The sequence below is a fragment of the Carcharodon carcharias genome, chromosome 11, assembly GCF_017639515.1.
Source record: "Carcharodon carcharias isolate sCarCar2 chromosome 11, sCarCar2.pri, whole genome shotgun sequence".
NCBI lineage: Eukaryota > Metazoa > Chordata > Chondrichthyes > Lamniformes > Lamnidae > Carcharodon > Carcharodon carcharias.
The window spans coordinates 73,931,851-73,944,096 of record NC_054477.1 but is presented as its reverse complement, the minus strand read 5'-3'; the positions used below and the strand labels follow the sequence as shown (position 1 = coordinate 73,944,096).

The 12,246-nt window shown below is 41.3% G+C and overlaps 1 protein-coding gene across 3 annotated transcripts in view; it reads left to right on the top strand.

Moving 5' to 3' along the window:
- Window positions 1–12,246, top strand: part of slc9a2 (solute carrier family 9 member 2) — a 77,816-nt gene that overhangs the window by 38,096 nt on the left and 27,474 nt on the right. For all 3 annotated transcript variants that reach the window (XM_041199734.1, XM_041199735.1, XM_041199736.1), the window contains exons 4-5: window positions 9,648–9,865; window positions 10,691–10,893. In XM_041199734.1, the coding sequence (XP_041055668.1) occupies window positions 9,648–9,865; window positions 10,691–10,893 (421 nt within the window). The remainder of the gene's footprint in view (window positions 1–9,647; window positions 9,866–10,690; window positions 10,894–12,246) is intronic.

Here is a 12,246-nt window from a genome sequence, read left to right as displayed (position 1 = left end):
ATTCCTGGCATGAAGGGGTTGTCTTATGAGGAAGGGTGTAGCAGGTTGGGCCTATACTTATTGGGGTTTAGGAGAATGAGAGGTTATTTTATCAAAATATAAAATTCTGAGGGGGCTTAACAGGATAGCTGCTGAGAGGATGTTTCCTCTCATGGAGTAATCTAGAACTAAGGGGTGCAGTTTAAGTATAAGGTGCCTCCCATTTAAGATGGAAGTGAGGAAGAATTTATTCCCTCAAAGGGTCTTTAGTCTTTGGAATTATCTTCCATAGAAAGCAGTGGAGGCTGGGTCATGAATATATTCAAGGCTAAATTGGACAGATTTTTGATTGACAAGGGAGTTGAGAGTTATGGGTGGTAGGTAAGAAATTGCTATCAAGGCTACAATCAGATCAGGCGTGATCTCATTGAATGGTGGAGCAGGCCCAATGGGCTGAATGGCTTACTCCTATTTATTATGATTTAATATCACCAGCTGAACTCTGTTCCTGAATTTGGCCTGCTATGATTTCCACCTATTCCCTTTACCATTATTATTGGCAGAGCCTTTAGCTGCATTTGTCTTGCCATCTCTGGAACTGTATCCATCTTTGTTATTTATAAAAAAAAATTAAAAATCAATCTTTGACCAAAGTTGAGAGTTCAGTCTTGGGTTTTCTCTGCCTGCCTGTGAAGCACTTTTAGGAGTCTCCTTTATGTTAAAGGGACTAGACTACATTATAAAGTATTTTGCCTATTATTCTGTTGTCATTTATTTTGTCAGTCATTCACTGATTTAATATATTTGTCAAAGCCATGGAAAAATTAATATCATGTACCCATACTAAATGTATGTCCACTAATATGGTTACGAGTTTTTATTTGTTTGTGGAAAATATTTGCAATTCATTTAAAATGTAGGTGCTAAATAATGAAATCTGTAACTATAAACTGGTGATTTGTCTTTTAATTCATCTGCTCATGTTCAGTATATTAATGCTTGCTATTTGAGCTGTTGATCACTGGACAATTAGTGAGGCAAATAGTAGGTCAAATGGTTGGAGCTTCCTATTTGTTTCTCTGATGGAGGTTATGGTTTTGGAAAGAAGTCTGTTCAGTTTTAAAGGTTTCTTTTTCAAAGATTTCCTGAAGGACTATCTCTTTTGAGGTCCTCATAGCATTTTTTAAAAAAAAACTTCTCAGAAATGCTCCTTGCAAAAATTAAGCTTGTGCTTATCTCTCATGTCTGGTTAAAAACCACAAACAATTTCCCCGACCCCTCTTACTGGATTACCGACAATTTAATTTCTGTGGTGAAGAAGACAAGGAAGAATGGCTGAGAGGAGGCGTAATATATTTTTAAAAAAGGTCTGCTCTTGATATGTATGGGCATAACATAGAAGTATGACAAAGCATGATTCAGTTAGTAGGTTTTCCTGCTCTTTATCTGCTTATTAACAGGAAACTCTAACCAGCAAGCTCCACAGCATAAGATGATGTCGTTTCCACACACACACATATATCTCAACTATGTGATAGTGGAAATGTTAATTTGATAGAATGCTGCTCGTGGTGAGGGTAGTGAAATGTGAAGGAATATTACTTTGGTTACTGAAATGTGCTTCTTGCGGACAACTTGAAAGCTCTCTTGCATGCTTTTGCATCTCGTATAAAGTTGTGCAGGCAGATTTTTTTTTTTTAGCAAAGTGAAAGGGTGACCAAATATTAACTTACATTAAATTTGGCTACAACTAAATTCCTCTACCAGGCATTCCAAATAGGATTTGTCTACAAACCTATCAGAAACCATTTGTTGCTGGTTGTGCGAAGGATAGTAAAATTCTCTCCTAGAATTATGCACTTTTCTCGGGGTGGGGTGGGGGGTGGTGGGGTGGGGGGTGGTGGGGTGGGGGTGTGGGGGGGGGTGTTGTGGGGGTGTTTGGGGGGGGTGTTGGTGGTGGGGGTGTTTGGGGGGTGGGGGGGGCGGGGGGGGGCGGGGGGTGGGTGGGGGGGGGGGGGGCGCGCTAGCAAGGTCAGCTTTTATTGCCTATGCACTCTAAGGTGATGGTGAGCTGCCATGTTGAACCACTACAATCCATGCAGTGAAGGCACTCTCACAGGTAGGGAGTACTAGGATTTCATTCGTTCATTGTCACTGGGTGGTGATATATTTCCAAATCAGGATGGTAAGTGACCTGTTCCATGCACCTGCTGCCCTTGTTTTTCAAGGTGGTAGAGATTGCATGTTTGGAAGATGCTGCTAATGAAACCTTGGGTTCAGTTGCTGCAGTGCAACATGTAGATGGTAAAGGCTGCAGCCGCAGTGCGCTATTGGTGGAGGGAATGAATGCCTTAAGATGGATGGAGTGCTGACCAATAAGACTGCCTTGTTCTGGTTGGTGTCTAGTTTCTTGTGTGTTGTTGGAGCTATTTTTGTTCAGGCAACTGGTGCCTGTTCTGACTTGTGCCTCCATAGATGCTGGAAAGGCTTTGGGGAGTTGGGAGCTGATTAACTTGCCACAGAAAACTCCGCCTCCAACCTGTTTTTATAGCCACAGTATTTCCGTGATGTGTCTAGTTAAGTTTCTAGCTGTGCATAAATTGGCTGTGTTCATTCTGCTCAACTGTATCTTGATATCACATGGACTGAAAGAATATCCTGAAGACTGGCATCTGTACTAGAGTCCTCATGTTGCCGAGAAGGATCATCCACTCAGCAAGCCCTTCAGCCTTGTCTTTTGTATTTGAGGTGCTGTGCTTTACAATCATTGAGGATGGGAATGCTCATGGAGCCTCCTCCCATTAGTTGCTTAATTGTCCGCCAACACTCAGGATAGGCTGTGGCATTAGACTTCATGGGATTTGGAGTCAATTTTGAGGACTTCCTCCTGTATACTACTGTGCCACCACCCTGGCTGGTCTGCCCTGCCGGTGAGACAGGATGCATCCAGGGATGGTAATGGAGTCTGGAAAATTGGTTGTAAGGTGTGATTTGGTGAGTATGACTGAGGCTATTTCTTCATTTGTCTCTGGATATTAGTGAGGAAGACTGAGTGGGATGTTGTTTCTGGAGCCTAGGGCGATGCCATGTGGTATGTCTGGTTTTACTCTTTTTTGACCTTCCTATAGTGGTTTGATACAACTGGTTGGTTTGCTAAGCCACTTCAGGACAGTTAAGAGTTGACCACATTGCTGTGGGTCTGGATGTTATGTGTAGGCTAGATGAGGTAATGATGGCAGATTTCCTTATATAAAGGACACTAATGAACCCCACAATTTGGTAGTGGCCACCATGACTGAAAAAACTTTTTATTCCAGATGTTTTTTTTAATTGATAGAGCTTAAGTTCCCAATGGTGGGATTTGAGCTCCTATCTCTCGAGTATTTGTCCAGTAACATAACCACTATGCTCCCATTCCATCAACCATGACTCAGTTGGTGACACACACCCTTCTGAGTCACAATGTTCTGAGTTCAAGTCCCAGACTTGCACATGAATATAAAAATCAAGGCAAGCAGTACTGAGGGAGTGCAGCGCTATCAGAGGCACTATATTTCAGACAGATATTAAACCAAGTCTGTCAGCTTGGGTGGAAGTAAAACTCCTGTGATACAAGTTATTCCCAGTGTCCTGGCCAATCTTTATTCCTCATCAACATCACAGATTATCTGATAATTATCACATGTTTGTGGGAGTTTGCTGTGCATAAATTGCTGCCACTTCTACATTACAACAGTGACTATGGGCAGAATTTTGCCCTTGATGGGCGGGCAGGCAGCCAATCGCCGTCGCTGAAATGGGCCCCGCTGCCATTTTGAGGCCCGTCTAGCAGGCCGTCCAACGGGAAGTGCTATGTGCTTTCTGTGCGGGGAGGGGAAGGGGTTCCCCAGCTGTCAGAGTGCGCTCTTTCGCGCATGTGTGCGAAAGAACGCACATCTCCCTGAAACTAAGTGCTGCCTCAGAGAGAGCGCTGACAGTTTTTATAACTTGAAAAATAAAAAAATTATTAACATGTTCCCCTCATGTGACAGTGTCATATGAGATGGGACATGTTAATAAATATCAAATTTTATTAAAGTTTTTTAAAATAGACATGAAACCTCATCCCGCCTGTGGATGAGGTTTCTTGTTTTTTTAATTCCCCGCTGGGTCTCCTGGCCTGCCCACCAACCTTAAGGCTTAATTATCCTGTCAATGTCCTCAATTGGTCATTGACAGGTCAGTGGGCAGACAGCTGATCATGCTGTCTGCCCACCTTCCTGAATATTTAAATGGGGCGGGTTGACGGACCCCCCAACGTCATCCCGCGTCGGTGAGCAGGTCCCGCTCCCAGCTCGCCAACGGAAAAATTCTGCCCTATGCTTCAGAAGTACTTCATTGACAATAAAGTGCTTTGAGATGTCAGGTTGGCATGAAAGGCACAACACTAGCAATACCGATATCTACCTGACAAAAGGCAAAATTACCTGCGTATGTCCTATCAGAAACGTGGACAAAAAAAAGTTGAATTCCAAATGTGAGGTAAGAGTGACTGTCCGTGACATCAAAACAGCATTTGACTGAGTATGGCATCAAGATTCCTGGTAAAATTGAAGTCCATGGGAATGGTGAGGTAGCACATGGGAACACCCCTCCACTGGCTGGAATCATACTTGGCATAAAGGAAGATGGTTATGTTTGTTGGAGGTCAATCGTCTCAGGCCTAGGCATCACTGCAGGAGTTTCTCAGGGTAGTATCCTATGTCCTATCATATTCAGCTACTTCATAAGTTACCTTCTAGGTCAGAAGTGTGCGCTAATAATTACAAAGTGTTCAGTTCCATTTGCAACTCCTCAAATAATGAAGCAGTCCATGCCTACGCATGGCAATATCTGAACAAGATTTGCGTGGGCTCTCAAGTAATTTTTGCATCACAGTGCCAAGCAATGAGCATCTCCAACATGAGAGAATTGAACCATCTCCCCATGACATTCAATGGCATTGCCATCACTGAATTCCACACCATTAATATCCTGAGGGTTACCATTGACCAGAAACTTTACTGGACCTGCCTCAAAAATACTGTGATTTCAAGAGAAGATCAGAGGCTGGGAATTCTGCACGTCTTGACTCTCCAAATCCTGTTCATTATCTACCATACGCAGGTCAGGAGTGTGGTGTAATACTCTCCATTTGCTTGGATGAGAGCAGTTTCAACAACACTTGAAGCTTGACACCATCCAGGACAAAGCAGCCCGTTTTAATTGGCACTCCATCCATCACCTTAAACATTCATTCCCTCCACCAGCGCCACATTAGCAGCAGTGTGTACCATCCACAAGACTCTCTGTAGCAACTTGTCATGGCTCCTTTGACAGCAACTTCCAATTCTGCGACCTATACATCTAGAAGAAAAAAGAGCAATGTGTGCATGTGAACACCACCTCCTGAAAGTTCCCTGCAAGTGACACACCATCCTGACTTGGAAATATATCGCTGTTCCTTTACAGTCACTGGGTTGTAATCCTGTAGCTCCCTCCAAACAACGTTGTTGTGGGTGTACCTACACCACATGGACTCGTTCAAGAAGGCAGCTCACTACCACCTTCTCAAGGGCAATTTGTGATTGGCAATGAGTGCTGGCCTAGCCATTGCTGCCTGCATCCCATGAATGAACTTTTTAGTGTTTAGCACTATGTTCAGATTGTTGTCAGGGTTCATAGCTTTTGCTGTATCTAATTCACTCAACCATTTTTTGATATTACAAGAAATGAATTGAATTGACTGAAAACTGGCACCTGTGCTTCTGGGGACATTGAGAGACTGAGATGGGTCATCCACTTAGCATTTCTGGCTTGAGAAGTTTCAGAATTATCTTTTGCACTGACGTGCTGAGCTGCCCCATTCATTGAGGATGGTATGTTTATAGAACAACCTCCTACTATTAGATGTTTAATTGTCCATCACAACTCATAACTAGATGTAACCAGATTGTAGAGCTTTGATCTGATCCATTGGATGTGAAAGCAGCTTATAGTGTACAGCTTCTGCAATTCAGAACACTGTAGCCTTGTGGTAGCTTCGTGAGGTTGGCACCTCATTTTTCGATATGCCTGCATTGAATATTGTAAGACAAAAACAAAAACAGAATTACCTGGAAAAACTCAGCAGGTCTGGCAGCATCGGCGGAGAAGAAGAGTTGACGTTTCGAGTCCTCATGACCCTTCGACAGAACTTGAGTTCGAGTCCAAGAAAGAGTTGAAACATAAGCTGGTTTAAGGTGTGTGTGTGGGGGGCAGAGAGAGAGAGAGAGAGGTGGAGTGGGGGTGTGGTTGTAGGGACAAACAAGCAGTGATAGAAGCAGATCATCAAAAGATGTCAACAACAATAGTGCAAAAGAACACATACATTAGTTTATCAAGTATTTTTTTAATGGAAAATTTTGACATTTGTATGAGGAAATCTACACACTACACAGCCTACTTAACAATATTTTCTTTCATGTATGTACTTGGAAGATGAAGATGCCATGAGATCCCCTAGTGGTGAAAAACTGCAAAGTTATATCCCAGTTAGTCTGCAGCACATTAGTTTATAATGCAGAGCAAGAGTGTAGAACAAGAAAGGTGTGTGGCTATTAAACCTGCTGTTTCCACAGGTTATGCAAAACTTGTCTCAATGTGACGTTACATTTAGAATTAACGTCTTTTTTAACTTCTTGGTATGAATAGCCACATGTAAAACTTCCAAAAACTCTTTGGGAATTTCTCTGTGCTTTGCCAAGTCAAATTCAAACTTATATTACCCAAGCCTGACCAAATTACATTTTGCCAGCAGTGCACAAACTATTGTTTCATGAAACATTTTGACATCTGGGCCTATGTTTTTTTGCTCATGACTTCAAGTTCATTGTTCAACAGCTTTTCTGTTTCTTCAAAGAAATGATGTAGTGCTAGCTGTTCTTTCTGTGCATGTGGTTGCAGAAGAGATAGAAATTATTATCGGTTCAGTTCTATGCATCATCCTTCTTGTGGAGACCCGTGTCACTCTTTCCTCCTGCTGTCTAGTGCATCAATGTTCCTTTTGAGTCAATCGTAACCCAAACTGCATCCAGTCTTCTAACTGTGCCCTGCCCAATGAGTTTTGTAAGATTTAAATAGGCCCTTGTGTTCTTCTTTTGATATATCACACAAATAAGAGTAACAATCACCAATAAGATATATTTAAAAATTGCAAACATGGATATCCGAAACACAAAAAAAAAGCACTCAGCAAATTGGCAGTATCTGCAGAGTGAAAATACAGGTCACCATTTCAAGAAAGCTCTTGGTATTGACATCTGAAAGATAACTTATTAATGGAATCAGAGAGAGGGACTTGCACTTATATAGTGCCTTTTATGTCCTCAAGGCATTCCATAACACTTTACACCAATGAAGTTCTTTTGAAGTGCAATCCCTGTTGTGAAATAGGAATCATGGCAGCCAATTTGTGCACAGCAGGGTCCCATAAGAGGCAGTTTGACAATGACCAGATAATCTCTGTTAGCTATGTTGGATGAGGGGTAAATATTGGTCAGAACACCAGGGAGAACTTCACTTATCTTCAAAATGCCATGGAATCCTGAGGGTGGATGTTTCCTCTGTTTAACATCTCATCCAAAGGATTGCACTGCAGAGTCAGCCTAGGTTTTATGCACCTTTTAGGGGTGGAGGGTATGGGATAAGGGTAGGGAAAAATATTCAAATATTCTTAAGGGCCTAAGAATTTTGCTCTTAAATTGTGTTACCTCCAAAAGACAATCCTGGAGATTCTTAAAATGTAGAAAATAAAGGCCTTGCTAACCGTATATTTATCTATTTAAAGAAACACTTTTTTACTTTTGAGTCTTGGTTCTGTTTTTACTCCAAACTAGATTTGTTTTCCAGGGCTGTCAGTTGACTGCAACAGGTTTTATTTATTTTGTGCCTTTAACATAATAAAACGTCCCAAAGCACTTCACTGGACCACTATCAAACAAAACTTGGCACTGAGCCACATGTAATTATGGCACATGAGCAAAAGCTTGGACAAAGAAGTTAGTTTTAAGGAGGAAAGAAAGGTTGAGGGAGGGAATTCCAGAGCTCTGAAAACACTGCTGCCAGTGGTGGAATGATTAAAAGCTGGGGGTGCTCAAGGCCAGAATTGGAGGAGCATAGATATATAAGGATTGTGGGGCTAGGTTACAAAGATTGGGAGGGGTGATACCATGGAGGGATTTAAAAATGTGGACAAGAATTTTAGAATGGAGGCATCGCATAACTGGGCACCAATGTAGGTCAGTGAGCAGGAGGGTGATGGGTGAATGAGACCTGCTTTGAGCTGATCCATTGACAGTAGCGTTTTTTTGATAACTTTAAGTTTATAGAAAGTAGATGTTGGTTACCTTCAAGTTACCTTCAAATAAAACCTGTGTGTGTGTGTGTGTGTGTGTGTGTGTGTGTGTGTGTGTGTGTGTGTGTGTGTGTGTGTGTGTGTGTGTGTGTGTGTGTGTGTGTGTGTGTGTGTGTGTGTGTGTGTGTGTGTGTGTGTGTGTGTGTGTGTGTGTGTGTGTGTGTGTGTGTGTGTGTGTGTGTGTGTGTGTGTGTGTGTGTGTGTGTGTGTGTGTGTGTGTGTGTGTGTGTGTGTGTGTGTGTGTGTGTGTGTGTGTGTGTGTGTGTGTGTGTGTGTGTGTGTGTGTGTGTGTGTGTGTGTGTGTGTGTGTGTGTGTGTGTGTGTGTGTGTGTGTGTGTGTGTGTGTGTGTGTGTGTGTGTGTGTGTGTGTGTGTGTGTGTGTGTGTGTGTGTGTGTGTGTGTGTGTGTGTGTGTGTGTGTGTGTGTGTGTGTGTGTGTGTGTGTGTGAGTGTGTGTGTGTGTGTGAGTGTGTGTGTGTGTGTGTGTGTGTGTGTGTGTGTGTGTGTGTGTGTGTGTGTGTGTGTGTGTGTGTGTGTGTGTGTGTGTGTAAGATGCTCTACTATTCTGAACTTTTGATCTTAGAAGAGCTGGTGGGAGGAATAAGAAAACAAGTAGAATTAGGCTGTCCACCATGACCACTTTGATGTACAAGCTGGTGAAAGAGCAGGAGACTTCAACTTCCACTTTGTTTTTTAAAAAAAAATCACATGAGTTTTAATTCCAGGATGCTTGGGAAATGTTTGTTATAGTTATGCTATGACATGAATGAACTCTGTTATTATGTCCCATGTAATTGGTGCTTATTATATAGGCCTATGTGAAGAATGGCCTGAGTCCCACCCAAGTAGACAATGAATGCCACTGGCACTGTACCTTCACAAGGGATCAACATCTGCAAAAAAAAAATGTAAATAGGAAAAGAGAGAGGTTTTTGTAATAAATGAGAGCTTTTACTTTAGGTGAAGATAAACCTTTCCCAAAAATGGGAATTGAATTTAAAAGCTGAATGAAGTCCAGAGAATTTTTTTTCCTATTTCATTTGCTGCACCCTCGGCTGAGATTAGCTAACTTGGCAGAAAGTAGAATATAAACCTTGCATGGATTGATGCAACAGAAAATGTGATATTATCTGCTGAATTTGAAGCTGAAAAAATCTATCATTTAAACAGAGGAGAAAATGCTATCCTTTGTTTCTTCTATGATGCCTGTGTGGTTTTATTTGAAAATGTGTTGATATAAAATACTTTTTCTTCAGATTGATTGCCTGTTCTCTAAGCATGAAGTACTATGTAGAAGAAAACATTTCGATGAAATCTAGCACCACTATTAAATATTTCCTCAAGATGTGGAGCAGCGTCAGTGAAACACTCATATTCATCTTTCTTGGTGTATCAACAATCACAGACACCCACGAATGGAACTGGGCATTCGTTTGCTTCACTCTATTGTTCTGCTTGGTGTGGCGGGCACTAGGTAAAGAATAGTTTATTTGCTAAGCCTTTAAGTTGACTGTCTAACGGAGTTCTTTCTGGTTTTGCACACAAACGGATTAGAATTTTTGGGTGCAGTGAATATAAGAATATTGGGTGCATCTGTAAAGGAATGTGGTTAATTAACTTAAACCAATACAAGGAAAATTGGATGGGTTCCTTTTTAGAGGCATGCACTTTCCCATTTCATTTGGGGTAGCCATAATATTGACTGATCTCTCTTTTTTCCATCTTCTTCTGTCAGTCATCCATTCTTCTTACAATTCAGTTGTGTTAAAGTCTGTTGTCAGTGCATTTTTCCATCTGGTCTTTGGCCTTCCTCTTCTCTTGCTTTCTGCCAGTCCCATCTACATCACTTGTTTCATCATATGTCCTGTTTCTCCCTAACAGATGACCATACCATTCAAACTCTTCTCGGCTACTTTCTTTGCTTCCTCAGTCTTCACTGACCACACCAAACCTTCTCCCCTTTCCCGATGAACTGGTTCCTGATCTTTTCCTTCCTAGTCACTCTACACATCCCATCTCAAATTTGCATTTCATTAGTATCCATCCTCTCTTGCTGTTATATAGTGCAGAAACTTGGTTAACAAGGCTGGTCTCTCAACTGCCTTGTAGATTCTTCTTGAGAGAATGCAATATGAATAACATAGTCAATTTAATTTGGTCTTGTGTAGGCCAGAAAAACCTGTGATTTCATTTGTTCGTTTATTTATAGAAAATATAGAACAATATGCAAATATCATATTGATGGGTTATAATTCACATGGATCCCAGTTTTTAACTTGATAATCTGTTTTACCCTCAGGTGTCATAGTGCTGACTCAGATCATTAACAGATTCCGAAAACTGTTGGTCAGCCGCAAAGATCAGTTTATCATTGCATATGGTGGTCTGCGGGGGGCAATTTGCTTCTCACTTGTGTTTCTACTTCCTTCTCATGTCTTTCCTCGAAAGAATTTGTTCATCACATCAACTATTGTGGTCATATTCTTCACCGTCTTTATTCAGGTTAGAAATATTTCTCTATATATTTTGGTTGTTAAAATGTCTGTTGCAAAACTGTGATTTTTGTATGAAATCATAAATTACTCTAATGATGAGAGTATTGATAACTTACAAGTTTGTCACATAAGTCCTTAATCTGTAACAATTGGACATTTTCACAATGCTGGGTTCCATTTGAATTGCATGCTATTCACAGAATGCATTCATGAAGGCAGTACTAGCTATAAATCTGCTTTTTGCATGTGGAGAGGGCAGAACAAGTTGTAAGTTCTCAATTACACTTAAGTTTGATTTGTCTGTTATTTGGCACTCAAAAAAAACTTTTCACTTAATCTTATTACAACTATTTTAGACAGTCTGTTTTGTATTGTGAAGCTTTTAAAAAGTGAATAGATCAATTAAATCTTTCATTCTAGATAATAAGTATAAATATCTTAGCAAAGTCATAAATAATATGCTTTGTAACTGTGACAAAGGAAAACTATCCCCCCTCATTCTTCCCGACCTGTCTGCAGCCTTTGGCATAGTTGACTACACCATCCTCCAACGTCTCTCCACTGTCATTCAGCTGGGTGGAACTGCTGTTACTGGTTCCCTTCTGCCCTGCCCAAACATAGCCAGAGAATCACAGATAATGACTTCTCTTCCTGCTCCTGCACTGTTAGCTCTGGTGCTCCCCCAGGATCTATCCATGGCCGTCTCCTACCTCTCATCTATGTGCTGTCGCTTCTCATTTCTCTGCTCTAAGGAGAATAGCCCTTATACTTCAGTCTCTCCTCAGCCCTGGTACCATTCTGATAAATCTCCTGTGCATCTCCCCAGTGCCTTCATGTCCTTACTAAAACATGATGCCCAAAAATACACATTCCAGCTAATTTTTGTATAATTGCCAACTTATGCCAAATCTGTGGTGGTGCATTCCCACCAGGAATTAAGCTGAGACTCCCCATTAAGACTCTTGGAGCCAGCAGATCAGTTTGTCACCCAAGCAGGGCCCTTGGGTGAAAGGTGTATTTGCCCGTCTCAATATGCTCGATACCCATGATCCACTTTCTCACTTGCTTAGTTGTTTTGAACATAATTTACCCCTTACGCTGGAGTTTTTTTTTTAAACGCCCTATGGACGATTGCATGTCATAACTGGTATGCATGCTGACATCATTAACAGATAGTGGAAAGTACTGCAGCTCCGATGACCTTTACACTTCTTTTAAAGTGTCAATATTGCTCAAGATGAGAAAACTGCAAAAGTTGTGCAGCAGACCAGCCAGTTCTGTAGAGGAAAAAAAGTGAATATTTGAAATAAAAATTATGCTGAAAATGTGCAAATATTAACTTTGTTTCCTCTTTTCAGAG